Source organism: Symphalangus syndactylus, chromosome 2, assembly GCF_028878055.3.
Source record: "Symphalangus syndactylus isolate Jambi chromosome 2, NHGRI_mSymSyn1-v2.1_pri, whole genome shotgun sequence".
Lineage (NCBI taxonomy): Eukaryota > Metazoa > Chordata > Mammalia > Primates > Hylobatidae > Symphalangus > Symphalangus syndactylus.
The window spans coordinates 132,564,050-132,591,008 of NC_072424.2; the positions used below are offsets into that span (position 1 = coordinate 132,564,050).

A 26,959-nucleotide genomic window follows, 5' to 3' on the forward strand; every position below is an offset into this window, starting at 1 on the left:
CAGCTGAAGACCTCAGCCTACTGTACATATCAAGCAAGTCAGTGCTTTTCTTTTAATGTCATGACTTTGCTTCTTGAGAGCACCTTCAGCATCACTAGTGCCACTTCCCATGGGTCTGTGGTGGTATTCAAGGTTCATGTTATTGCACTAAAAATGAAAAATCTTCGAGAAATGCAAGATATCATTTTTTTACTATGATATGCAGTTTATTAGAGAGATGAACTGCTCATGCAGAAATGGTTAACATCACGTGGCATTTTAAGTGGATACTCACATGAGTTCACTGCAATAGCAAGAGAAGGTGGCTATGAAATTATTATACTAGAGGTTTTTGTGGCTATGATTAATACTACATCTTTAACATTGTTTATGTTTGTCTCTCCTGTGAATGGTGCTATGTATGTTATGTTTGTAAATGATAAACTAAAATAAACTAGTATCTACATATATTGTATGCATTCATGACATGCCTTTTTTGTTTTTTCAATATTGCTAGGCTATGCAGTTCCTCTGCATGTATTTTTAAATTGTCAAAAATCTCTAAAAATTTTTCTAATATTTATTGGAAAAATTCACATAAAAGTAAGCCAGGCGCAGTGACTCACACCTGTAATCCCAGCACTTTGGGAAGCCAAGGCGGGTGGATTGCTTGAGCCCAGGTGTTTGAGACCAGCCTAGCCAACATGGTGAAACCCTGTCTCTACTAAAAATACAAAAATTGGCCCAGTGTGGCCGGGCGCAGTGGCTCACGCCTGTAATCCCAACACTTTGGGAGGCCGAGGCAGGCGGATCACAGGGTCAGGAGATCGAGACCATCCTGGCTAACACAGTGAAACCCCCGTCTCTACTAAAAATACAAAGAATTAGCTGGGCGAGGTGGCGGGCGCCTGTAGTCTCAGCTACTCGGGAGGCTGAGGCAGGAGAATGGCATGAACCCTGGGGGGCGGAGCCTGCAATGAGCCGAGATCGCGCCATTGCACTCCAGCCTGGGCGACAGCAAGACTCTGTCTCAAAAAAAAAAAAACATTGGCCCAGTGTGGTGGTGTGCACCCAAAGTCCTAGCTACTCAGGAGGCTGAGGCAGAAGAATCAGTTGAACCCAGGAGACAGAGGTTACAGTGAGCTGAGAACACGCCACTGCACTCCAGCCTGGGTGACAGAGTGAGACAGTGTCTCAAAAAAAAAAAAAAAAATCACATATAAGTAGACCTGCACAGTTCAAACCCATCTTGTTAAAGAATGGACTGTATTAAGTGAGCATTTGAAACGTAATGTATTACCCAGTATTTCCCTGAGTAGTAACTTGAGTGTCTGCAGTGGGTACATTTTTAAGGAAGAGTCTTAGATAAGAGCTTTTAAGACTGTTGAAAATGTTTTAGAAGTCTAAATTATATTTTTTGCTCCATCCCACCTTCGCCACCTCCCAAAAGAAAACAAAGCTTTGGTCTGCTACAATGTGGGCTAGTGCTTGATTGAAACTTCCATACTTTACCACAGAAAATGAAAGAAGTAATGTGTTGTCAAGCATAGAGTAAGCTGATGCCTCTTCATTACCCTAGTAATATAAACAGTAGTAGGATGTGCTTTCACATGGCTGAGTGAATATGATTTGATTGGTCCTTTACTATTATTCTCTGTAATGGAGAATGCCTATCAAAGAGAAAGCTTTTAATTTCGATAATAGCTAACCCTTATTGAGCTGTTCTAGTGTGCTCTGAAAGTTTTCTATACGATGTTTCTGTGAAAACTATTATTTCTGTTTTGTAAATAGAAAACTAAGGTTAATTGGTTTAACAACTTTTAATAAGGGGACATAATTAGAATTAAAATTTAGATCTTTCTGTGCAAAGCTTGTTTGGTGTTATGTCCTGTATGTCTTTATTTTTCTTCATTCTTAACAAATATCTATTCTCTCCCAGACACTGAGGATACAATGCAAATAAAAAAAACTAAACAAAAAATGCAGGCTCTCTGTTCTTAGACCTTATTCTCCAGTACGAGAGGACAGGAATGGATTTCAAATGGGCCTGCTGGGAAATTTTGGGAAATTGACCTTTACTTTACATAATTTGCTGTAAGCACTGTAGTAATGTGTTAACATTATTTTGAACCTGGTGAGAAGACTGGCATACCGGTAGATTTTCTAAAGCAGGTAGGAATAAAGGGCATGAATATATTAAAATTCCCTGTGAATTTGACACAGATCTTAACTTTAAGAGTTTAATAGTTTAAGGATCTTAGCTTAAGAATTCTTAGAAAGTAGGCTGGGTGTGGTGGCTCACACCTGTAATCTCAGCAGGGAGATATGGGAGGCCGAGGCGGGCAGATGACTTGAGCCCAGGAGTGTAAGACTCGCCTAGGCAACATAACAAAACCCTGTCTTTACAAAAAAAGAAAACACACACACACGTTGAGTGTGGTGATCCGTGCCTGTAGTCCTAGCTACTTGAGAGGTTGAGGTACACACACACACACACACACACACTAGTTGAGTGTGGTGGTCTGTGCCTGTAGTCCCAGCTACTTGAGAGGTTGAGGTAGGAGGACCAGTTGAGCCTGGGAGGTCAAGGCTGCAGTGATCGGTACTTATGCCACTGTATCACACCAGGCTGGGTGACAAAGCAAGACCCTATCTGAAGAAGAAAACAACAAAAAAAAAGTTCTTAGAAAGTATGTGATGGGATCCTAATTCTTGTCGACCATTGTCATGAACATATGGGTGCCTTTATGAGAACTTAAAGGGGAAGCATGTTTGCACTTCTACCAGGATTCATTTCCATTTGGGCAGCAGTTGGTCTTTGGTTAAACTGTTTTTTTTGTTGTTGTTGTTGTGACACAAAGCCTCGCTCTGTCACCCATGTTGGAGTGCGTTGGCATAATCTAGGCCCACCGCAACCTCCATCTTCCAGGTTCAAGCAATTCTCATGCTTCTGCCTCCTGAGTAACTGGGATTACGGGCGTTTACCTCTACACCTGGGTAATTTTTGCACTTTTAGTAGAGATGGGGTTTCGCCGTGTTGGCCAGGCTGGTCTCAAACCACTGGCCTCAAGTGGTCCATCTGCCTTGGCCTCCCAAAGTGCTGGGATTACAGGTGTGAGCCACTGTGCCTGACCTTGGTTAAACTCTTGTTAAGTTAAATTTCATTAAAGGAACTTGTGTCCTTTGTCTCTTACTGTCAGTCGGCAACACCCTGTGGCATATCTTTTAAAAAATCAAGTATTAGTTAAATAATCATACAAGTAAACGTCAGATTACAGCAATGAATGCTTCACAGGTATTATAAATGATAGCACAAAGAAAGCATAAAAGAGGGAGTATTGATCTGGTTGGGGAGGTCGGGAAGCCTTTCCTCATTAGGTGATGCTTTAAGATGAACGGGTATGCATTAACTATTGGAGAGACCCTGGTAGAGAGTATTCCAAATAGAGGAAACAAGCCTATTTTAAAGGCCCGGTGGCAGGGAACTGAAAAAAGACCACTGTGTGTCTGGAATAGAAGGCTGGGACAATATTGTAAGATGAGGCTGGAAAGGTAGACAGGAGTTAGAATGGACAGGGCCTTAAATATACAGATTTTTTTGTTTTTATCCAATGAGTAGGAAGTCATCGACCATTTTAAGGGGGGTGGGTAGTAGGAGTGGGTGAGTGTCAAGTTACCTGATCAGATTAGTTTTTGAAAAGATAGCTGTATTTTAAGTGAATTAATGCAGGAACAGAAAACCAAATGCTGCATGTTCTCACAAGTGAGAGTTAGGCATTGGGTACTCATGGACATAAAGATGGCAACAGTAGATACTGGGGTCTGCTAGAGGAGGGAGGGAGGAAGGGGTTGAAAAACTGTTGGGCACTAAGCTGAGTACCTGTGTGATGGGAATTTTTTGTACCGCAAACTTCAGCATCACAAAATATACCCAGTAACCTGCACATGTACCCCCAAATTCTAAAATAGAAGTTGGGGGGGAAGAAAGAAAAGATAGCTCTAAACATGATAGGGAGAACATACTGCATGTATTTACACGTTGTTCTTCAGGTGAGCGATTAAGGTAAATTGGACTGTGGTCATGGTATGGTGGTTAGAATTTTGAAATACGAGTTGGTAGAGGGAGAGGAGACAAATATGGGGGAAAACTGGGCAGATTTCTGAGATATGGAAGGCAAAAATGAGTAGAATTGAATGCTATAAGGGGTGCTGAAGTAAAAGCTATGCAGGATTCCCTAAGTTTGTAGTTAATTAACCAAGAAATTCTGTTTGAATTGCGTTTAAAATCTGTTGAAGTTTTTGCAGTATTCTGATGGCTAAAGTTTAGTTTCGACTTCTAGTTAATATCTTACAGTGTTAAACTTAAAAATCAGCATCTGTGCATATAAGAGAAGTTTTAATCAGTAATTGTCTGTTGCCTGATTCCCTCACACTGAAGTAGGATTCTTTCCCTTTGCTTATATGAGAAATTTCAGAACAAAGATTTGGAGGTAGGCCAGGCACCGTGGCTCATGCTTGTAACCTCACCACTTTGAGAGGCTGAACTAGGCAGATTGCTTGAGCCCAGGAGTTCGAGACCAGCCCAGGCAACATGGTGAAACACCACCTCTACAAAACATATAAAAATTAGCCCATGTGGTGGCGTGCGCCTGTAGTCCCAGCTACTTGGGAGGCTGAGGTGGGAGTACTGTTTGAACCCAGGAGGTAGAGGCTGCAGTGAGCCGTGATCATGCCCTTGAACTCCAGCCTGGGTGGCACAGTGAGACCCTGTCTCAATAAATAAATAAATAAATAAATAAATAGATTGGGGGATGGGGTGGGATTATTGTTAAACATCAGAGCCCTTTTTTTGTTTTTTCTTTTTGAGACAGAGTCTCCCTCTGGAGGTTCCCAGGCTGGAGTGTAGTGGTGGAATCTCTGCTCACTGCAACCTGTGCCTCCTGGGTTCAAGCAGTTCTCCTGCCTCAGCCTCCCGAGTAGCTGGGATTACAGGTGCCTGCCACCACGCCAAGCTAATTTTTGTATTTTTAGTAGCAACAGGGTTTCACCATGTTGGCCAGGCTGGTCTTGAACTCCTGATCTCAGGTGATCTACCTGTCTGGGCCTCCCAAAGTGCTGGAATTACAGGCATGAGCCACCTTGCCCGGCCAGAGCCCTTGATATTTAAAAAGTTTTATTGAGATACATACCGTAAAATCAGTCAACTTAAAGTATACAATTCAGTGGTTCTGTGCAACCATCATCACATTCCATTTTAAACTATTTTCATCATCCCAACAAGAAACACTCTACTCATCAGCAATGATTCCTCATTTATCTCCAACTCTTTCAGCCCTAGACAACCACCAATAGATTGCCCTTTCTGGATATTACATATAAATGGAATTATATAATATGCTGCCTGTTTCACCTGGCTTCTTTAGTTTAGCATAATGTTTTCAAGGTTCATTCAGGTTGTAACATGTATCAGTGCTTTTTTTCTTTTTATGGCTCATGTTTCGTTGAATAGATATATTTGTTTACTCATTAGCTGACAGATATTTGGGTGTCTGCTTTTTTATGAATTTTAAATGAATTTTATATGAATAAGGCTACAATGACCACATGTGTACAGGTTATTATTTTTTCTTTCTTTTTCAACCCTCAGACGGGAAAAAGTATCATGTACAAGTTCTTTGTGAATACATGTTCTCAGTTCTCTTGGGTACATACCTAGAAGTGGAATTGGCTGGGTCTTATGTTAACTGTGTTTAATCTTTTGAGGAACTGTCAAGCTGTTTTCCAAAGCTGCTGCAACATTTTATGTTCCCACCAGTATTGTATCAGGGTTCCAGTTTCTCCACATCCTTGCTTACACTTGTTACTGTCTTTTTGATTATAAGCAAGTAAGTGTGAAGTGGTAGCTCATTATAGTTTTGATTTGCATTTGCCTTATGGGCAGTGATGTTGAGCTTGATTTGTAAAAGAAAAGCAGTATGTTGGTTTCATTGAGAATATAAAAATGAACATGTTTGGTAGTTTCATGTAATTGCTTGGAGAGTTTTGCTGTATGTAAATTTGTTCTTTTTTCATCAGTTGTATTCCCTGAATGACTATAAACCACCCATTTCGAAAGCGAAAATGACCCAAATTACTAAGGCAGCCATCAAAGCTATTAAGGTGAGTAATACATTTTACTCTTCTATTTTCAAAAGAAAAAACTGTATTAATAGTTTGGATGTGGGATAATTTTTTATGGGTTATATGTTCTTTTTCACTTTACAATGTTAACACATATTGTGGAAAAACACAAAAAAGAAAATCTGTCACCCGTAGACTCTCCCACCTAGATATAAACATTTAATGTTTATTATTACTCTTTTTTAGAGACAATGTCTTATTCTGTCACCCAGTCTGGACTGCAGTGCCACGATCATAGCTCACTGTGTCCTCGACCTCCTGGGCTCAGGTGATCCTCTTCCCTCAGCCTCCTGAACATTTAACATTTTGATAAATGTTCTTCCTTAAACATTCTTCCATAAATTTTTTGAAGCAGTCATTTTTTCCTCACCTTTCTTAGACAGATAATATTTTGCATACATCCACATTATGGAGAATGTGTTTAACACTGTCTTTTGCCACACTGACTTGGCAGAACCTTGAAATTTGAGTTGGTAAAAGGTTTCTATATATTGATATGTTCATTTTTTCTTATTGATTCTATTAATATTATAGATTTGAAAATAGGCCATTAAGGAAAACAGTTGTGACTCATTGTATCAGGTATTTGAACTGTGGGAAAAGGCCATAGACATTTAACCTTTGCTCTCATAAAGTAGGTTTTAAACCTATGTTAACTCATGAATACTCCTGAAAATCTCAGGAAAAGGTTGGATCCTCTGGAGAAATACACATATGTGCAAAATTTTATAGAAACTTTTTGGCAAAAGGATCTTTTCAAGCTCAGCCATAGATTTTTCCCCAAGAAGTTCTTGTCCCCAGGCTAAGATTCCCTGAATTAGTAGGCCTCTTAAAATTGAGAATGAATGAGTACTTATTTCTAATTAAGTAGGTACTAACCTATGAATATTCAGTGATACGTTTTCCTGCCCTGAATTAAAATATTAACCGTAACCAAAAGCACCAACTATTTGTTATCTTTTAAATAACAGCAGTGTATTAGATTTAACAGATTCCTATTTACTAGTAATTACTACTGGGTGAAAATTCAGATGATTCATTGATTTTGCAGTTTTCTAGTGGCTAAAGCTTAGTTTTCAGACTTGTTAGTATCTTACATCAGTAGTTAAAATCCATGTACTTACATGGCAGAAAATCAGAGAGAACGACAGTAACTATAAATACATTGAAGCCAGAAAATGTTTCAAAGACATGATTTTTTAGAGGATTTGATAGGCTCACTGTGGATTATTATACATTATCTGATTTTTATGATCATGATCATTTGAAAGTATGGAAACATGTATTTTTTTCTGTGAAAATTAGTAATTGATGCACTTTTCATAACTTGTTGAGCAGAGTACTTTCTTAATAGAGTTAATGACGTATAGGTGCAAACAGTATTTTCTATTTTCAGATGTCAGACGGGTCTGAGAGAAATTAAGTAATTTGCAGTAGTAGGAGTAAATATAGCTAGAATTTTAATCCAAAATTCTGTCAGTCAAGAGTCTAACTCTTTGGACACAGTGGCACACATTGTTAGTCCTAGCTACTGGGTAGGCTGAGGCAGGAGGATCGCTTGAACCCAGGAATTTGAGGCCAGCCTGGGCAACGTAGTAAGATCTTGGCTCTTAAAGTTTTTTTAAAAAAGAAGTAATGTTTTTTAAAAAGAGTCTAATCTTTATTATTATGATATATTTTACTATTTTGACTTACTGTTTTTAATGTTTTGAATTTTGAAAAAATTTAAACCTAAGTTGCAAATTATTATAGTGAGCAGGACATATTCTTCCCTTAGATTTGCTGGTTAACATTTTGCTACATATGGAAGTTAGTTTCAGACTTCATTCATAATAACACTTAATCCTTGATACATACTTGAATTTGAAACTCCTGAGAATAAAGACATTTTCCTAGGGAACCATAATATACCAATCACATGCAAAAAATTTCACTTTGATATAATTATCTAATATACAGTTCATCCTTACATTTTAACGTTGTTGCATTGTTGACTAGTAGCTGTTGCTGTCAACCTGCTTTTTCAGAATCCAGTCAAGATCACACATTATACTTATTTGTCCTGTCACCCAGCAGTTTTGTTTTTTTGTGACATTGACATTTTTGAAGAGTCTAGACCAGTTGTTTTTCACTACTTTATTACTTTAAACTGCATTTAGTGTATATATATATACACACTTACACACACACACACTACATTTTATTAATCAGATTTAAATGATACTGTGTTTCGTATTGAGGTAAGTCATTGTTTTTTATATAGAAATGATTAATGAGTGATGGTTAACATTGCACTGTCAACAAAACCTCCCAGAAAACCTATTGGGGAAGAAGGCCTATGAGAATTAATAAACTTTCAGTTAAGATTTAGGAAGTAGTTTTATTTTAATTATGTATAGTAACTAGAAGCAAAGGACGCTGTCAAGGTGTCTTCCAGAAGAATTGTTCCTTCAGTGTGTAGTTATTTAATATTTTGCATATTGATTTTTAAATGTTTAGGGGCCTATAAAGTGCCTAATAACTTTAAGTAGTTGTTTTGGCTTTTTACTTAAATAACTTAAACCATTGAGTAAACTTACTTTATTGTAGGTAACTTCAGCCAGACTTAAACTTGTAGGTTTTGATTTGGTGAATATGAGTTCATGATGTTTTCTTTTATTTTTATTATTATAAATACTGGATTTAGTGCTGAGGTTTAGTTGAATGTTCATAGTTCTTCAGTCTAAGGGAATTTCCTTAAAAAGCATAATTCATGAGAAGAAAAGTATAAAGAGGGCTGGGCGCAGTGGCTTTCGCCTATACTTCCAGCACTTTGGGAGGCCGAGGTGGGCGGATCACTTGAGGTCAAGAGTTGGAGACCAGCTTGGCCAACATGGCGAAACCCCGTCTCTACTAAAAATACAAAAATTAGTCAGGTGTGGTGGCTGGCATGCGTCTGTAGTCCCAGCTACTTGGGAGGCTGAGGCAGGAGAATCGCTTGAACCCGACAGGCGAGGGTTGCAGTGAGCTGAGATTGTGCCGCTGCACAACAGCCTGGGTGACAGAGTGAGACTGTGTCTCCAAGGGAAAAAAAAAAGTATAAAGAGAAGCACAATTCAAGTTCTTTAAACAGAAATAATACGCCAATATGGTATTGTTATTGTGGCATTAAAATTTATTAGGCACAAATTTATATACTTTATGCTAAATTTATAATTTATTTCAAGTTTATTCATAGTGTTATATTTTATGAAACTTAAATCTTCTAACTTTTCTCAAAATTGATAGTGGCCCATTACTAATTTTTAATCTACATGTTCACTTCCGCTGATTCATTTTGTCTGATCCATTAGGATATTACACATTTCTATGTTTTATTTTGTATTCTTGCAGTTCATTTTCCAGGAGAGGCAGAAGGAGATAAATGAAGTTGAAAACAACTACCTTACATACATTTATTAATGTTAATTGTAGTTATTTGATTTTTCAAATTTCCCTTGATTTAACTGATAAAATTATACTATATGAAAACTGTACTTTTCCTTTCAAGAATATACACCCACCAGTACTCATTACAAGTATTTTGCAGTCAACACAACTGTTTGTTAAAGTATGCTTTCAGAAAGTCTTCAATAGCATTATTTTATATCTATGGTAAGGTAATGCACTTTGGACATACTGATCATACATCTACTTTAGAGAAGCCCTTTACTAATTATATAGCCCAGCTAGTTGCATATGAAGGTGAGTGACAAGAATGTTTGTCTCAAAATTCTTGGTTAAGATAATTGTTTTGATAGACCTTTGGAGCATGTAAAACCTATGGTTAGCAGGAAATTTCAATCTCCTCAAACTGATTTTAAAACCATACTTCATTTTTTTCCTCTTTTAGTTCTATAAACATGTGGTACAGAGTGTTGAGAAGTTTATTCAGAAAGTAAGTATATAATTTTCCATACATGTGCTATAATTGTAGGTTAATGCCTGTACTCTTCTCCTTTAGATCAAATACCCAAGTTTAAGTTGTTTCGATGGACTGTTAAAAAGTGATTCCAGTTCTTTTCTAATCAAGAAATAAAATGAAAGTGCCTTTCACATAATTTTACTTAGGTTTGTATTCTGCCTATGTTCATGTGCCTAAATATAAGCAGAGCCAGCTTGAGAATCGGTGTCATGTGGCATTAAGGATTCAGCAAGGTTGCAGTGTGTTTATGTTCTTCACCTGGGAGAAGGGTGCAGGATTTGAAGTGAGATTTCAGTCATTCAACTGGCTAGGTAACTTTGAACAAAGTCAGTTAGCCTTTATGTGATTGAGTTCTTCTTTCTTTTTTAAAATTCTTGTTTTCTCAATATTTAAAATATAGTATTGATAGGCTGGGCACAATGGCCCACACCTGTAATCCCAGCACTTTGGGAGGCCAAGGTGGGTGGATCACTTGAGGCCAGGAGTTCGAGACTAGCCTGACCAAGATGACAAAACTGTGTCTTTACTAAAAGTACAAAAATTAGCTGACGTGGTGGTGCATGCCTGTAATCCCAGCTACTTGGGAGGCTGAGGCACAAGAATTGCTTGAACCCAGGAGGCAGAGGTTGTAGTGAACTGAGATCACATCACTGCACTCCAGCCTGGGGAACAGAGTGAGACCCTGTCTCAAAAAATGTGTGTGTGTGTGTGTGTGTGTGTGTGTGTGTAGTATCGATAAAACATACTTGGGGATTAAGTAGTTTAGGTAACTTGAAGCCAAGATAAAGGGTTGAATAACAAGTATGCTGTCTGTTTCACTTAAAGTTTAAAAATGTTAGTGATTAGAAAATTTTATTTGGTCTAACGCTTTTAAAAGCATTTCTCAGAGATTGTTCTTCTGATTAAAGATCTTTCTTTAAAAGTTTTAATGTCTGGTTTTTTGTTGTTGTTGTTGTTGTTTTGTTTTGTTTGTTTTTGAGACAGAGTCTCACTCTGTCGCCCAGGCTGGAGTGCAGTAGCGCGATTTCGGCTCACTGCAACCTCTGTCTCCCGAGTTCAAGCTATTCTCTTGCCTCAGCCTCCCCTATAGCTGGGATTACAGACATGGGCCACCATGCCCAGCTAATTTTTTTGTATTTTTAGTAGAGACGGGGTTTCACCATGTTGGCCAGGCTGGTCTTGAACTCCTGACCTAAAATGATCCATCCGTCTCGGCCTCTCAAAAGTGCTGGGATTACAGGCTTGAGCCACGGCGCCCAGCCAAAAAGTTTTAATGTCTTACACTGTGCCTCATAAACGTGATGAATAGGAATTTACCTAGGATTCTTGTTAAAAATGTGGATTCTAATTCACTGAGTGTGGAGAGGAACCTGAGATTCTGCATTTGTAACAACTCCTAGATGATGTTTCTTCACAAACCACAATTTGAGTAGTAAAGGTTTAAAAGGTAAAAGTGAATTTATGGATAAATGCTTGTTTACTGATTTGATTTGGGGTAGGGTACTTTGAATAAAACATGTCAGAATCTTAGGAAGACCTGGAATGAGCAAAGTTACTCTATCGTGAGATAATTACAGTCAATCTGAAGAAGCCAGTCAGTGTATGGGGAAAAACTTAAATGCTTTGCTATTACCCTGTTTAAATCAGAGATCCAGCAACAGATTTGTGTAATGGTTAAAATAAGGGGTGTGTGTGTGTGTGTGTGTCTGTGTCTGTGTGTGTCTGTCTGTGTGTATATACACTTTTTTTTATACTTTTACTTTTGGGCTAATTGTAGATTCACGTGTCATTAAATCAGTAGGACTAAATGATGTAAAGATCCCATGTGCCCCTCACTCAGTTTCCCCCTGTGGTAATGTTCTGTAGAATTGTAGTAAAATATTACGATCAGGACATTGATATAGTCACCTATTGACACACTAACCTTATTCAGATTTTGTCTTACATGCACTCATTTGTATATGTATGCATCTAGTTCCATGCAGTTTAATCACTTATATAGATTCATATAAACATCACCATAGTCAAGATACAGAACAGTTCCTTCACCACTAGGATGCCTTGTGTTTCCCTTTTATATACTCTGTAGTCATACTCGACTCACCTCCTCCTCCCCATCCCTAATCCCTAATACCTGGCAGTCATTAACCTGTTCTCTTTCTCTGTTTTGCATTTCAAAATGTTATATAAATGGAATCATACAAAATGTAGCTTTTTGAGATTGGCTTATTTTGCCCAGCATAATTCTTTTGAGATCTAACCAAGTTGTTGCATGTATCAAATAGTTCCTTCCTTTTTATTTTTATTTTTAATTTTACTTTAAGTTCTGGTATACAAGTGCAAAACATACAGGTTTTTTACATAGGTATACCTGTGCCATGGTGGTTTGCTGTACCTATCAACTTGTCATCTAGGTTTTAAGCCCCACATACATTAGCTATTTGTCCTAATGCTCTCCCTCCCCTCACCCCCCCACTCCCGACTGGCCCTCATGTGTTTTGTTCCCCTCCCTGTGTCCATGTGTTCTCATTGTTCAACTCCCACTTATGAGTGAGAACATGGGATCTTTGGTTTTCTGTTCCTATGTTAGTTTGCTGAGGATGATAGCTTCCAGCTTCATCCATGTCACTGCAAAGTACATGATCTCATTCCTTTTTATGTCTGCATAGTATTCCATGGTGTATATGTACCACATTTTCTTTATCCAGTCTATCATTGATGGGCATTTGGGTTGATTCCATGTCTTTGCTATTGTGAATAGTGCTGCAGTAAACATACGTGTACATGCGTCTTTATGGTAGAATGATTTATATTCCTTTGGGTATATACGCGGTAATGGCATTTTTGGGTCAGATGGTTTTTCTGGTTCTAGATCCTTGAGGAATTGCCACACTGTCTTCCACAATGGTTTAACTAATTTACATTCCCACCAAGAGTATAAAAGTGTTCCTATTTCTCCACAGCCTCGCCAGCATCAGTTGTTTCTTGACTTTTAAGTAGTCACCATTCTGACTGGTGCGAGACTTTATCTCGTTGTTTTGCCCCAAAAACTCCTTAAACTGATAAGCAACCTCAGCAAAGTCTCAGGATACAAAATCAATGTGCAAAAATCACAAGCATTCCTATACACCAACAATATACACCAAGCAGAGAGCCACATTATGAATGAACTCCCATTCACAGTTGCTACAAAGAGAATAAAATACCTAGGAATATAGCTAACAAGGAGTGTGAAGGACCTCTTCAAGGAGATCTACAAACCACTGCTCAAGGAAATCAGAGAGGACACAAACAAATGGAAAAACATTCTGTCCTCATGGATAGGAAGAATCAATATCGTGAAAATGACCATACTGCCCAAAGTAATTTATAGATTAAATGCTATTCCCATCAACTACCACTGACAGTAGAAAAAACTACTTTAAATTTCACATGGGATAGGAAAAGGGCCCGTATAGGGAAGACAGTCTTAAGCAAAAAGAACAAAGCTGGAGGCATCGCACTACCTGCCTTCAAACTATACTACAAGGCTACAGTAACCAGAAGAGACATGTAGTTCCCTTCCTTTTTATTTCTGAGTAGTATTTCAGGGTATGAATTTACCACAGTTTAATCATTCACTCTTTGGGGTTCATCTGGGTTGTTTCTAGTTTTTGGTTATTATGAATAAAGCTGCTAGGAACACTTGTATACCCAGAGTGTTTTTGTGTGAATGTAAGTTTTCATTTCTTTGGGATAGTAAGTACATGTTTCCATTTTATAAGAAACTACCAAACTGTTTTCCAAGATGGCCGTACCATTTTATATTCTCTTCATATACCATAAATTGTGTGAGGGAGAAGTGTGGCTGCAGTTTGGTCATATGTTATCCGTGAACCCATGTTTTAGTCATGAAAGATTTATGGAGTAATAAATGATGGTAAATGAAAAATTAACAGTAAATATGATTTCCTTTAGGCCAAGAAAACTACTCTAAAGAATACTCTGGCCTCTAGCCGTGTCCTAATTGATTTTGCCAAAAATCAGTTCATATGCTGATTGTGTCTTAGCTTTGTAAGACAGAAGCACCTGGGCACTCTGGCTCATGCCTACAGTCTAGCAGTTTGGGAGGGGCCAGGGCTAGGCTCAGGCATTTGAGACCAGCCTGGGCAAACATGGCAAAACCCTGTCCCAGCCTAAAAACTACAAAAATTAACTGGGCAAAGTGGCAAGTGCCCGTGTTCCCAGCTGCTTATGTGGGTGAGGTGGAGGGAGTGCTTGAGGCTTGAGTTCAGGAGGAGGTTGAGGCTGTAGTGAACCATCATTGTGCCACTGCACTCTAGCTTGGGCAACAAAGCAAGAGCTTGTCTCAAAAAAACAAAACCAAACAAACAGAAAAAACGGGGGCGGCAGCAGCAGCAGAGGCAGGAGTTACAAACAGATACGGAAACCTCAGAAGATAGGTTTTAGAACTTCTGTTTTGATCCTGTGTCAGGGTTCTCTAGAGGGATAGAACTAATACGATATGTGTGTATATATACACATATTTAGGGTATACATATATACAGGGGAGTTTATTAAGTATTAACCTAAGTATTAACTTACACGATCACAAGGTCCCACAGCAGGCTGTCTGCAAGCTTGAGGAGCAAGGACGGCCAGTCTGAATCTCAAAACTGAAGAACTTGGAGTCCAATGTTCGAGGGCAGGAAGTGTCCAGCATGAGAGAAAGATGTAGGCTCGGAGGCTAGGCCAATCTCTCCTTTTCATATTTTTCTACCTACTCTATACTTGCTGGCAGCTGATTAGATGGTGCCCACTCACATTAAAGGTGGGTCTACCTACCTTCCCCAGCTCACTTACTCAAATGTTTTTTTTGTTTTTTGTTTGCGACGGGGTCTGGCTCTGTCGCCCAGGCTGGAGTGCAGTGGTGCAATCTCGGCTCACTGCAAGCTCTGCCTCCCGGGTTCATGCCATTCTCCTGCCTCAGCCTCTCCGAGTAGCTGGGACTACAGGCGCCCGCCACCACGCCCGGCTAATTTTTTGTATTTTTAGTAGAGACGGGGTTTCACCATGGTCTCGATCTCTTGACCTCGTGACCCGCCCGCCTCGGCCTCCCAAAGTGCTGGGATTACAAGCGTGAGCCACCGCGCCCGGCCTCTCAAATGTTAATCTCCTTTGGCAGCACCCTCACAGACACATCCAAGATCAATACTTTATATCCTTCAATCCAGTCAAGTTGACACTCAGTATTAACCATCATAGATCCCTATATTTGCATTATAAACAACTACTTAGTTATCCTGAATCCTAAAGGCAATAAATTTTATTTTTGAGCCAGAGACCTCATGATTTGGTGACTTTTCTACCATCCATAGCTAATGATTCTGTTCTCATTTGCTAGTTTGAAATGCGAAAATGAAATCCTCAGCTCTGTTCCAAAATATGTAGAGTTTACCCAACTCTTTTTGTTTGTATGAAATCCCTTGCCTTTTTTTGCATGAGTACTACAAGCAAATCTGTCCACTAGATTCAGAATAAGATTGAACATTATCATTCAGGACTATTTATTTTGATAAAATCTAGGTGCTTTGTTACAGTGAAATACATTCTATGGTACTGTGGCTACTCTTAGATACGGTGAAGTCAAGAATAAATTTCATCTTTCTGGCTCTGAAAATGGTCTGTGGATGAGTTACTATTGCCTTAATCTGTAAGTTTTTGGCTATGATTACCTTCTTCAAATTTCCTGCTGCATATTTAGTAAGAGCAGGAAATGGGGCTTATTTGTGGTGATTTTCAAGTTACATTTACTTTGTAAATAATAAATGAAAAGATGGTGCTAAACCGTCTAGAGATTATCATCATGAAAGTTTTTTGTTTTCTCAAAAGTTGATCTGGTAGCTTTATGTACATGGTTGTTATGGTGGTTGATATTTTGCAGTGGATATGTAAATATTTTTCAATGAAGCAAAACATTTATTCTTCTGCTGTTTGATCATTTTCCAGAGGAAGGATTGAGTTCACATTGAAAGATGGCTGTTAGCTAGGCGCGGTGGCTCACGCCTGTAGTCTCAGCACTTTGGGAGGCCGAGGTGGGCAGATCACTTGAGAGGTCAGGAGTTTGAGACCAGCCTGGCCAAAATGGTGAAATCCTGTCTCTAGTAATACAAAAATTAGGCAGGCATGGTAGCACATGCCTGTAATCCCAGCTAGTCAGGAGGCTGAGGCAGGAGAATTGCTTGAACCCACAAAGCAGAGGTTGCAGTGAGCCGAGATCATGCCACTGCACTCCAGCCTGGGTGACAGAGCGAGACTCTGTCTCAAAAAAATTAGAAAGATGGCTGTTGTATTTACTTACCTCTGGTGTCTTGAGATATATATATGTGTATATATATATATATATATATTTTTTTTTTTTTTTTTTCATGTAGGGTGCAGTATTCCGTAACTGGACTTTTATCATAAGTATACCTTTACGCTTGGAGGGCTACAAAGAGATTTTTGTACATGGGCACAAATAGTTTGAAAGGAGTATATTTTCAGATTCTCACTTTTCATATGTATTTTTATTAAAGTTCCTCTTCCCTAGGATATTTTAGATCAACATAAGTTCTACACTTTTTAAATTTACATTTCAAATATATCTTAAGCTTATCAGTCATTCTTAATCATTATGATTAGAGAAACTTTTGCCTCTTGCTTTATTTAAGAAACCAGGGATGTTTATATAATTACAGTCACTCTTCCGTTTCTGTGGGTTCCAACCCATGGGTTCAGCCTATTGGGATCAAAATTTGGGGAAAAAATATTCCATGAAATTCCAGAAAGCAAAACTTGAATTTCCTATACACTGAGTACAATGTGAATGAAGTGATGTGTAGGCATTGTATTAGGTATTCAGAGTAATCTAGAGCTGATTTAAAGTAGATGGGATGATGTCCGTAGGTTATATGCAAATACTGCCCATTTTATATAAGGGACGTGAGCATCCTTGGATTTTGGTATCTGCAGGGGTCTTGGAACGAATCCCCCAGGGCTACTGAAGGACAACTGTATTTCTTTTTATTGTGAAATTTCTATGTACATCTGTAGAAAAGTACAGAAAACAATATATACAGCCAAATTTTTATAAAGAGAAGACCTATGTAGCTCCCACTCATTTCAAGAAGTAGAACTTTGAAGCCCACAAGCCCCAAGTGCCTCTTCCTAATCAGGTCTTGCACACCTCCTACCCAAGTAACCAGTTTGACTTTTGTGGCACATCCTTGCTTGACGTTATAGTTTTACTTTGTATAAAATGAATTCTTAAAGTGGTTTGATGTATTTTAAATTTTTTAGTGTAATCCTATGGTATGTATTCTTTTTATACAGTTCTCCTACTCAACATCATGTGTCTAGGATTCATTTTTGTGGTGTGAGCAGTATTTATTACTATCTCTTGCTATATGTTTTCCATTATGTGAATAGACAGCAGCTTGCCCACTTCTGTTGACATTGTGTGTGTTTTCTAGTTTTTGCAATTCTGAACAGTATTGCTGTGAACAATGTAATATTTATATATGTAAGATAATAAGTATCCTGATACAGCTTGCATTTCTGTAGGAGTGGAATTGCTGGTTACAGGATATACATTTCTTCACCATAGCTAGGTAATACTAAATTAGTTTTGTAATGATTGTACTGATTTACCCTCCTCCTCGCAATGCATGGGTTTGTGTTGCTCCCCATTTTTGTCAGCACTTGGTATTGTTAGATTTAAGTTTTTCTAATCTGTCGAGCCATCTTTCTTACATGCCACCATTAGTATTATTCAGTGCTTTGCAGGTACAGCCACATGATTCTGTTTCTACCACTCTAGCTTTGTTGTCTTTAAATTAATATCACTTTTTAGTAGCTGCAGGTGGGAGCACAAATTCTAAAAATAGGATAATTATTTAAGATGTATTTGTATATTGCAAAATATATGGTCCAACTTACCTAGAAGGTTCTTTGACAAATAACCGTAACTGATGATAACCTGCAGATGACAGCTTGGATGACAAAATGAAAAATCATGCAAATATACTTAAAGGTGCACTCTCCCTATTCGTTCTTACCTTTTTCCAAATAAGAAATTGGAAATTACTAGAATATAGTTGAAAAATGGTATATCTATAAAAACTTAATGTGATATGCTTTAGGAAATTATTTAGAGTAAAAATACTGTATGCCATTGTGTAACTGCCCAGTGGGTTCACCTTGCCTGCTGCCTAGACAGAGCCAATTTATCAAGACAGGAGAATTGCAATGGAGAATGAGTAATTCACGCAAAGCCGGCTGTGCAGGAGACTGGAGTTTTATTATTACTCAAATCAGTCTCCAAGAGCATTCGGGGATAGGGGATCGGAGTTTTTAAAGATAATTTGGTGGGTAGGGGCTCGGGAAGTGGGGAGTGCTGTTGGTCAGGTTGGAGATGGAATCATAGGGAGATCGAAGTGAGGTTTTTTTGCTGTCTTCTCTTCCTGGGTGGGATTGTAGAACTGGTTGAGCCAGATTACCAGCCTGGGTGACATCAGCTGATCCATCCAGTAAAAGGTCTGCAAAATATCTCAAGCACTGTTCTTTTATCATAGTGATGTTATACTCAGGAGCAATTTGGGGGAGGTTCAGACTCTTGCAGCCAGAGGCTGTGTGACCCTAAACTGTAATATCCAATCTTGTAGCTAATTTGGTAGTCTTACAAAGGCAGACTGGTACCAGGCAAGAAGAGGGTCTTTTTGGGAAAGGGCTATTATTATTAAATATTTTGTTTCTGAGTCAAACCATAAACTAAATTCCCTCCCAAGGTTAGTTTGGCCCAGGCCCAGGAATGACAAGGACAGCTTAAAGGTTAGAAGCAAGATGGAGTTGGTTAGGTCTGCTCACTTTCACTGCCATAACTTCCTCAGTTATAATTTTTGCAAAGGCAGTTTCAATTAGAGAGTCTTAGGAGTTCTTGTTTTGAGTCTAATGGTACTTAAAGAGGAAAATTTTAAAGTATTTCAGATTTCTTTGTGTTGATTCTTCTCTCAGGTTTCTAGTTGATGACTTAGCCAAGTTTTCCAAGTATTAAAATTATTTAAAACATTAAATCATACTAAAGAATTTTTTGCCATTTTATGTAGCAAAAATGCTAATCTACCAGTGAAGGAAATTCTGTCCCACAAAATGTTAATGTATGTGTATCTAAAGATACTGTGCAGTAAGCTTGCAAGTAAAAGGATTCTTTATTGTGCTTGCCTAACTACATAGGCTAAAAAAGCTTGTGTTCAGAAAGTAGGGGAGGCAGGGCACGATGGCTTGTGCCTGTATTCCCAGAACTTTGGGAGATCTAGGCAGGAAGATTGCTTGAGCCCAGGAGTTTGAGACTAGCCTGGGCAACATGGCGAAACCACGTCTCTTCCAAAAAAACATGCAGGAATTAGCTGGGCATGGTGCTGTGCACCTGTGGTCCCAGTTATTTGGAAGGCTGAGATGGAAGATCATTTGAGCCTGGGAGGTCGGGGTTGCAGTGAGCCATGATGGCACCACTGCACTCCAGGCCGGATGACATAGGATAGATCCCCAGAATTATAGATGTTATATTTGAGAAAAAAATGGAAACTCTGGCCTCTGTATTTAACAATGTTATAATTTGCCATTTGGCATTGTTCTTTTCATTTGTATAGGAACCCTTTTGTTGGTGTGTTCCAGGTGAAGTCTGAGGCATGTTGGCAGTGTGTTTGCTAGAGCCCTTCTTTCCTGAATTTGCTTCTTTCTTCCATGTAGCTTTTCACGATGATTAAAGAAATTTTAAAAATTATAATGGTACCTTATTTATCACTTTGTTTTATGTCATTGAAGCCAGTTACGTAGTACTATTTTAGAACTTCTGATTGTATAGAGTAGCCAAAGTAGATTCTTTAAAATGCCATTCCAGAAACTGATGATATTGGAGTAGTCAATGTATGAATATTCATTACCTCAGCATAGGCAGTGTCTTTGTATTTACACAGGATTTTTGATGATTTTTGTCTATCAAGAATTTTACCTTTCCGTTTCCTTCCCTTTTCATTCTTCTTTTTTTCATCAGTGTAAACCAGAATACAAAGTACCTGGACTTTATGTTATTGACTCCATTGTGCGACAATCCCGACATCAGTTTGGTCAAGAAAAGGATGTGTTTGCACCCAGATTTAGTAATAACATCATTAGCACTTTCCAGAATTTATATCGTTGCCCTGGGGATGACAAGGTATGCTGCTGTTTTTTGTTTTTGTTTTTTTGTTTTTTTGTTTTTTTTAAAGTAGATACAGTACCCTCTTGGTCTTAATTAGTCTTCAGATTATCTTAGTACAGTCATGTGCCACATAATGATGTTTCAGTGACAGACCGCATATACAATGGTGGTCTCCTAAGATTATAATACCGTATTTTTATTTTACCATTTCTCATTTATGTACAGAAATACCATTGTGATAAAATTGCGTACAGTATGCAGTACAGTGACGTGCTGTACATGTTTGTAGTCTAGGAGCAATAAAATATGCCATATAGTCTAGGTGTGTAGTAGGCTATACTGTTTAGGTTTGTGTAAGTACACATCACACAATGATGAAATCTTCTAATGACGCCATTTCTCAGAATATACCCTTGTCATTAAGTGGCACAGGAATGTATATTCTCATTTGCTCTTAGTTATTTCAAATTTGAATATTATTACGGTATCCATGTTCCATTTTGTTCTTTGGATTTCTTAAAAGTATAGAAAGATGTAGCAGATTTGCTACTTTTTAATTTGTTGAAGCAATTGGTGTTAAATAAAATGGCTAAAATAAGCCTTTGGAATTACATGAAACTTATTCACACACACAGTCAATTCAGAATTGTGATTATTTGACATGAGTTGATATTTAACTGCATATTAAAATTCTTCTATTATGGTAGAATTTTATTAATCACACTACTAAGTCTGGTGTGTGTAAGATCTAAATGTGTAAATATTCTATAAGTAGCAAGTGAAAAGAAAGCTTTGGATCATGAGCGAGCATAAAAAGGCGTTGCTTATCCTTTTATTTGCTCTGAGAGGTTAGCTTATTTATTTTGGATGTTGGAAATTTAGGTGTGCTTTTTCTGACAGAGTTGATTGCAGTGTTATGTATGAAAAGATGAGAATAGATGAAGATTCATGTTTGTTTTATGGAAGAACCACAAAACTTGAAACCTCACCACAAATTGTTCACCTTTATATTGAGTATAACAAGATTAAGTAGTTGTTTTTCATAACTATTATATAGTCTTGAATCAGAAGAAAATCTTGTTGTAATGTATAGCTATGGAGATAAACTTACTTATTTTTTGAGACGGAGTCTTGCTCTTGTCGCCCAGGCTGGAGTGCAGTGGCATGATGTTGGCTCACTGCTACCTCTGCCTCCTGGGTTCAAGTGATTCTCCTGCCTCAGCCTCCGGAGTAGCTGGGATTACAGGCGCCTGCCACCACACTCGGCTAATTTTTTTTTGTATTTTTAGTAGATATGGAGTTTTGCCATGTTGGCCAGGCTGGTCTCAAACTCCTGACCTTGTGATCCGCCCACCATGGCCTCCCAAAATGTTGGAATTACAAGTGTGAGCCACCGTGCCCAGCCTGAGATAAATTTATTATGCTATATTCTTTGTGAACTATTCTTGGATATAGTCCTTGAGACAGAAAGTTTTTGATTTTTGTTTTTAGTTACCTTAGTACTTTAATAATTCTGTGCAGGCAAAAGAATACTTCTAATTTTTTTTTTTGAGACGGAGTCTCACCCTGTCACCCAGGCTGGAGTGCAGTGGTGCGATCTTGGCTCACTGCAAACTCCGCCTCCCGGGTTCACACCATTCTCCTGCCTCAGCCTCCTGAGTAGCTGGGACTACAGGCGTATGCCACCCCACCCAGCTAATTTTTTGTGTTTTTATTGGAGATGGGGTTTCACCATATTAGCCAAGATGGTCTCGATCTCCTGACCTCGTGATCCGCCTGCCTCGGCCTCCCAAAGTGCTGGGATTACAGGCGTGAGCCACTGCGCCCTGCCTAGAATGCTTCTTTTAAATGGCCTGTCATAATTGATTTTTAAAATAGGTTCCTTAGACTCCCACTTGAAGTAATGTACTAATCTGAAATTTTATACATATATTTTTTAGAAGTCACTTTACTTTGATTTAGAAATTTCACTAGTTTGGACTTAGATTTCTGTCAGTTTTGATGATTAAATCTTTCTTGAATGTGTAGATTTCATAATATAATATCTCATACTAGGGCTTATGGAATAGGACTTTCTTTTAACCATAGGAGGAGAGAGTAGATTAGCATTGTAATCTCAATCATAAATGAGGGACATCGTATGTAGATATATGGAATGATAGTTGTTAGGTGCTGGCCAATTTTAAAGTATATGATGGGTGGCTTGGAAACTGAAAGATTTTTATATAAAGCAGAAGAATATAAGGCATTTTCCAAGTGCTCATGTTTTAGAGTGGAGAAATAGTCAAATCAGAAAGTATGAAGCAGTCTCTAATTTTCTTGTGCTTCATTTGAAATACACAAATTTGCACATTAATGTAGTTTGGACATAGTTTAAAAATAAATCACTGTAATATTATGAGGGATTTAAAGATGAACCAGATTTTTATTCTGAAAATTGCCATTTTACTTTGTAAAACATATACATTTAGCAGAATGTTCTTTTTTTTTTTTTTTTTTTTTTGAGACGGAGTCTCGCTCTGTTGCCCAGGCTGGAGTGCAGTGGCACGATCTCGGCTCACTGTAAGCTCCGCCTCCTGGGTTCATGCCATTCTCTTGCCTCAGCCTCCCAAGTAGCTGGGACTACAGGCGCCCACCACTACGCTTGGCTAATGTTTTGTGTTTTTAGTAGAGACTGGGTTTCACCGTGTTAGCCAAGATGGTCTCGATCTCCTAACCTCGTGATCTGCCCGCCTTGGCTTCCCACAGTGCTGGGATTACAGGTGTGAGCCACCGGTGCCCGGCCTCTTTTTTTGTACTTGATTTTAGCCTCTGTCTTTTTTTTTTCCTAATGGAGTAAGTGGCATCACGATAGTAGTAACTAGGACTTAGTACTTGTTTGCAGAATAGTTATGTGCTAAACAGTTGCGAATCAGATTGCTTGGTGATAGTATCAACAAAATAGTTATTACATAATCACTCTGCTTTTATTAGTGATAATATGAATTCAGGATATTGTTACTCTGACATTAGTGTTCTCTGGGTGAAATGTTTATTTCAAGAAGCAAGGTATAATAGATGGAACTGCTGATGCTTCTTAGAAAATACTGTAGGACATCTTGAGACGTTATTCTTCATTGGGCATATTTTTCTGCCTGTAAGTTTGAAGCTTTCAGGATCTGTAAAACTTTAATACAACCAAGGGAGACATATAATAGGAGTTTTTCTAGTTACCAAGTTTTCTCTAAATACTGCTAATTATGTTACTAGATTTCAGAATTACCCAAGAAATAGAAGTCATTAATAACTAGTCTTTTCAAGTTTATAATACACAGAATATAACAAGAGACAGGCATAGTTAAATAGAATTTCCCAGCTAAATAGATTTTCATATGAAATGACTGAGATTAGGTTATAAGTAATTAAATAGAAGTACGTTATAGTATTGCTATAAGAAGAGCTGTAACTAACAAGGCATATATCTCCCTCCCAAGATGCTCAAAATTTGAGAGTGGCTAGACATTTAAAATACTAGCCAGCTTAAACAGTCTGATACAGTTTGGAGATTGAGAAAAGGGACCTGAGAATCCTTCTGGTGTACGGTCTTATTTTATAAATGAGGATACTAAAGTTTTTTTGTTTTTTTAAAAAATGTATTGACATAGTTGGCCTGAGACCAAGATCAGCAGCAACGTTATATAGATCGTAAATATTTCATGAATTTTATAGCAGCTGCCATATGACTGACTGGAACCTTTCAAAAAATACAAAGAACTCTGACTATTTGAGTAATCCAGAAAGAGGGTGAGACTAAAACAAAAATGTGATTTATTTGGTGTTAAAATAATTAGAGTGTGGGTTGGGATGGGCAATGTTGAGACTCTTTATGAGGAATATAAAATTGGATGCAGTGCTGCAGTTCAGGGGCATATCAAGAAGAGAAAATGAGATGGTTCACAGATGTCAAAGTCTGCCTGCCAGTAGCAAGCAGGTTTTTTATTTTTATTTTATTTTTTTAATTTACAAAATGGTAAAGGACTCATTTTAGGAAATGAAATAATGTAGAACATTATTCATACAGAGGATATTTCATCATTCTGAGGGCCCGATTAAGTAATGCCTGTATGACATTGACATTCTACAAGGGAAAAGGGAATAGGAAAGAATAAAGAAAAGATGGAATGAGGAGAGAAGAAATGGTTACGCTTCAGATTCTGTCTGTACAGAAGTTTGTCCATCTCTGGTTCAAAGTGTCAGTAGGGAATTAGCATTCATGGCAGGATGCTCAAAAAATGAAGTAATTTGATTAAATTCTTACATGAGGAAATGCCCTCTCCTCAAGTAGATTGTAAAATGAAAGTTTTAAAAAGTCACATTAGATAAGGACTTTGTCCTACAAGTTACGTATTGGTTCAAAAGATAGACATTGTATGAGACAAAGTTAAAATCAACTATAAATATAACGTTAGTACTGAGATGAATCCTGGCCTATCCTCTGAATCCTTAAGACAGATCTCCAGCCAGCCTTACCATCCATATCATTAGAAGTGACATAAGAGAGGAAGCCTAGATGTCATCTCTGCCTTCAGCTAAATGGAGCTTTCATTTACTTTGTACATCTATCCAAATTAACATGTTTTCAAGCACGTTAAGGGTAGCAAATGCAAAAATGATAGAAACAGAATTTTAGGGCTAGAAAGTACCATTGAAGTATTTTAATTTCTCCTTTCCATCCAGGGCCCAGATAACCTCTATGAAATGACTGTACTAAGGTTTTGAGAGCAAAAACCAAAATGTCATCTTCCTTTTTTTCTCTAGAGTAAAATAGTGAGAGTACTAAACTTATGGCAGAAGAATAATGTATTTAAGAGTGAGATTATTCAGCCTCTTTTGGATATGGCAGCCGGGATTCCACCTCCAGTTGTCACACCTGTTTTGGCCAGCACTACCACTGCTATGAGCAATACTCCAGGTATGTTGCTTTAATATAGATTTGTTGTCTAAATATTCTACTCATACTTTTTGGATGACTGTTCATATAAAAAATAATTCGACAGTGCAGGAAAATTTGTCCAGCATTAGATAATTGAAAGAAAATATTTGTAGAGAAAAATAAAATGAGATATTATATTTGTATGTAATTATTTCTCAAATGTAGAAAACTGATTTTCTTTTAATCCACAGAAACATAAATATAATGAACCTTAGAAATTTGGTGTGTCAATTAGGTTTTTCCTGATTTAGGTTGTCTGTAACTTCTTACACTTGCATTTGTATCAACTTGGTATTTATAGGATACTAGGGGGACTTAATATTTTTTAAGAAACCCTGAAACAATTATTTAACAAAACCAAAATTCCAAAATCATGTTCTCTTGAGGCATTTAAATGACTATGATAAAAAATTTTTTATCATAGTTCCAGCCCTGTGCAGTGACTAACACCTGTAATCCTAGCACTTTGGGAGGCCGAGGCAGGCAGATCGCCTGAGGTCAGGAGTTGGAGACCAGCCTGGCCAATATAGTGAAACCCTGTCTATATTAAAAATAAAAAAATTAGCTGGGTGTGGTAGTGGGCGCCTGTAATCCCAACTACTGGGGCGGCTGAGGCAGGAGAATCGCTTGAACCTAGGAGGTGAAGGTTGCAGTGAGGCGAGATCGCACCGTTGCACTCCAGCCTGGGCAACAAGAGCAAAACTCTGTCTCAAAAAACAAAACCAAAAAAAAAATTTTTTTTTAAATCATAGTTCCAAGAATTAAATTGGTTAGCATTTCGTATGTATTGTGTGTGTGTGTGTGTGTGTGTGTGTGTGTGTGTGTGTGTGTATATGAACAAAAATTGATGTTTGTTGAGACCTTGCTCTGTCACCCAGGCTGGTGTGCAGTGGTGTCATCATAGCTCACTGCAGCCTCAACTTCCTGGGTTCTAGCGATCCTCCCATCTCAGCCTCCTAAGGAGGTGGGACTACAGGCATACACTACCATGCCTGGCTAATTTTTTGTTGTTGTTGTTGGAGACGGAGTCTTGCTGTGTTGCCCAGGCTGGTCTCGAACTCCAGGGCTCAAGCAGTTGTCCTGCCTTGGGCTCTGAAAGTGTTGGGATTACAGGCATGAACCACCGTACTTGGCCCAAACATGGTTTTTTATTGTGTATACTTACTATAAAATTTTTTTATTGAAGATTGCATTTTGAGTATTTCCTCATGTTACTGAATTTTTGTCTCTAAAGTAAGATTTTTAATGGCTGTTAAGTATTGTAGGCTTTAAAAGTACAGTAGTCTCCCCACATCCCCGGTTTTGCTTTCCATGATTCCAATTATTTGCAGTCAACCACAGTCTGAAAATAGGTGAGTATAGTACAATAAGATATTTTGACAGGGAAAAAGAAGGAGAGACCATATTCACATAACTTTTTTCACAGTGTAGTTTATTATTAGTGTTGTTAATCTCTTACTGTACCTAATTTATAAGTTAACTTTTGTCATAGGTAAATGTGTACATACAGAAAAAAACATAGCATATGTAGGGTTTGGTGCTAGCTCCAGTTTCAGGCATCCACTGGAGTTCTTGGAACACATCTCCGAAGCTTAAGTAGGCACACTATAGTAACTTAGTTAATTGAGGAGGACAAATTTGGACAGATCCTTTTGGGGTGTGTGTG

General features: G+C 38.1%; 1 protein-coding gene across 1 annotated transcript in view; it reads left to right on the forward strand.

Moving 5' to 3' along the window:
• The window catches only part of TIAM2 (TIAM Rac1 associated GEF 2), a 530,223-nt gene that overhangs the window by 35,855 nt on the left and 467,409 nt on the right, over positions 1-26,959 (forward strand). The window contains 4 exon segments of the mRNA XM_055267826.2: positions 6,055-6,138; positions 10,031-10,075; positions 20,175-20,336; positions 25,119-25,272. Coding sequence (XP_055123801.1) covers positions 6,055-6,138; positions 10,031-10,075; positions 20,175-20,336; positions 25,119-25,272 — 445 coding nt within the window.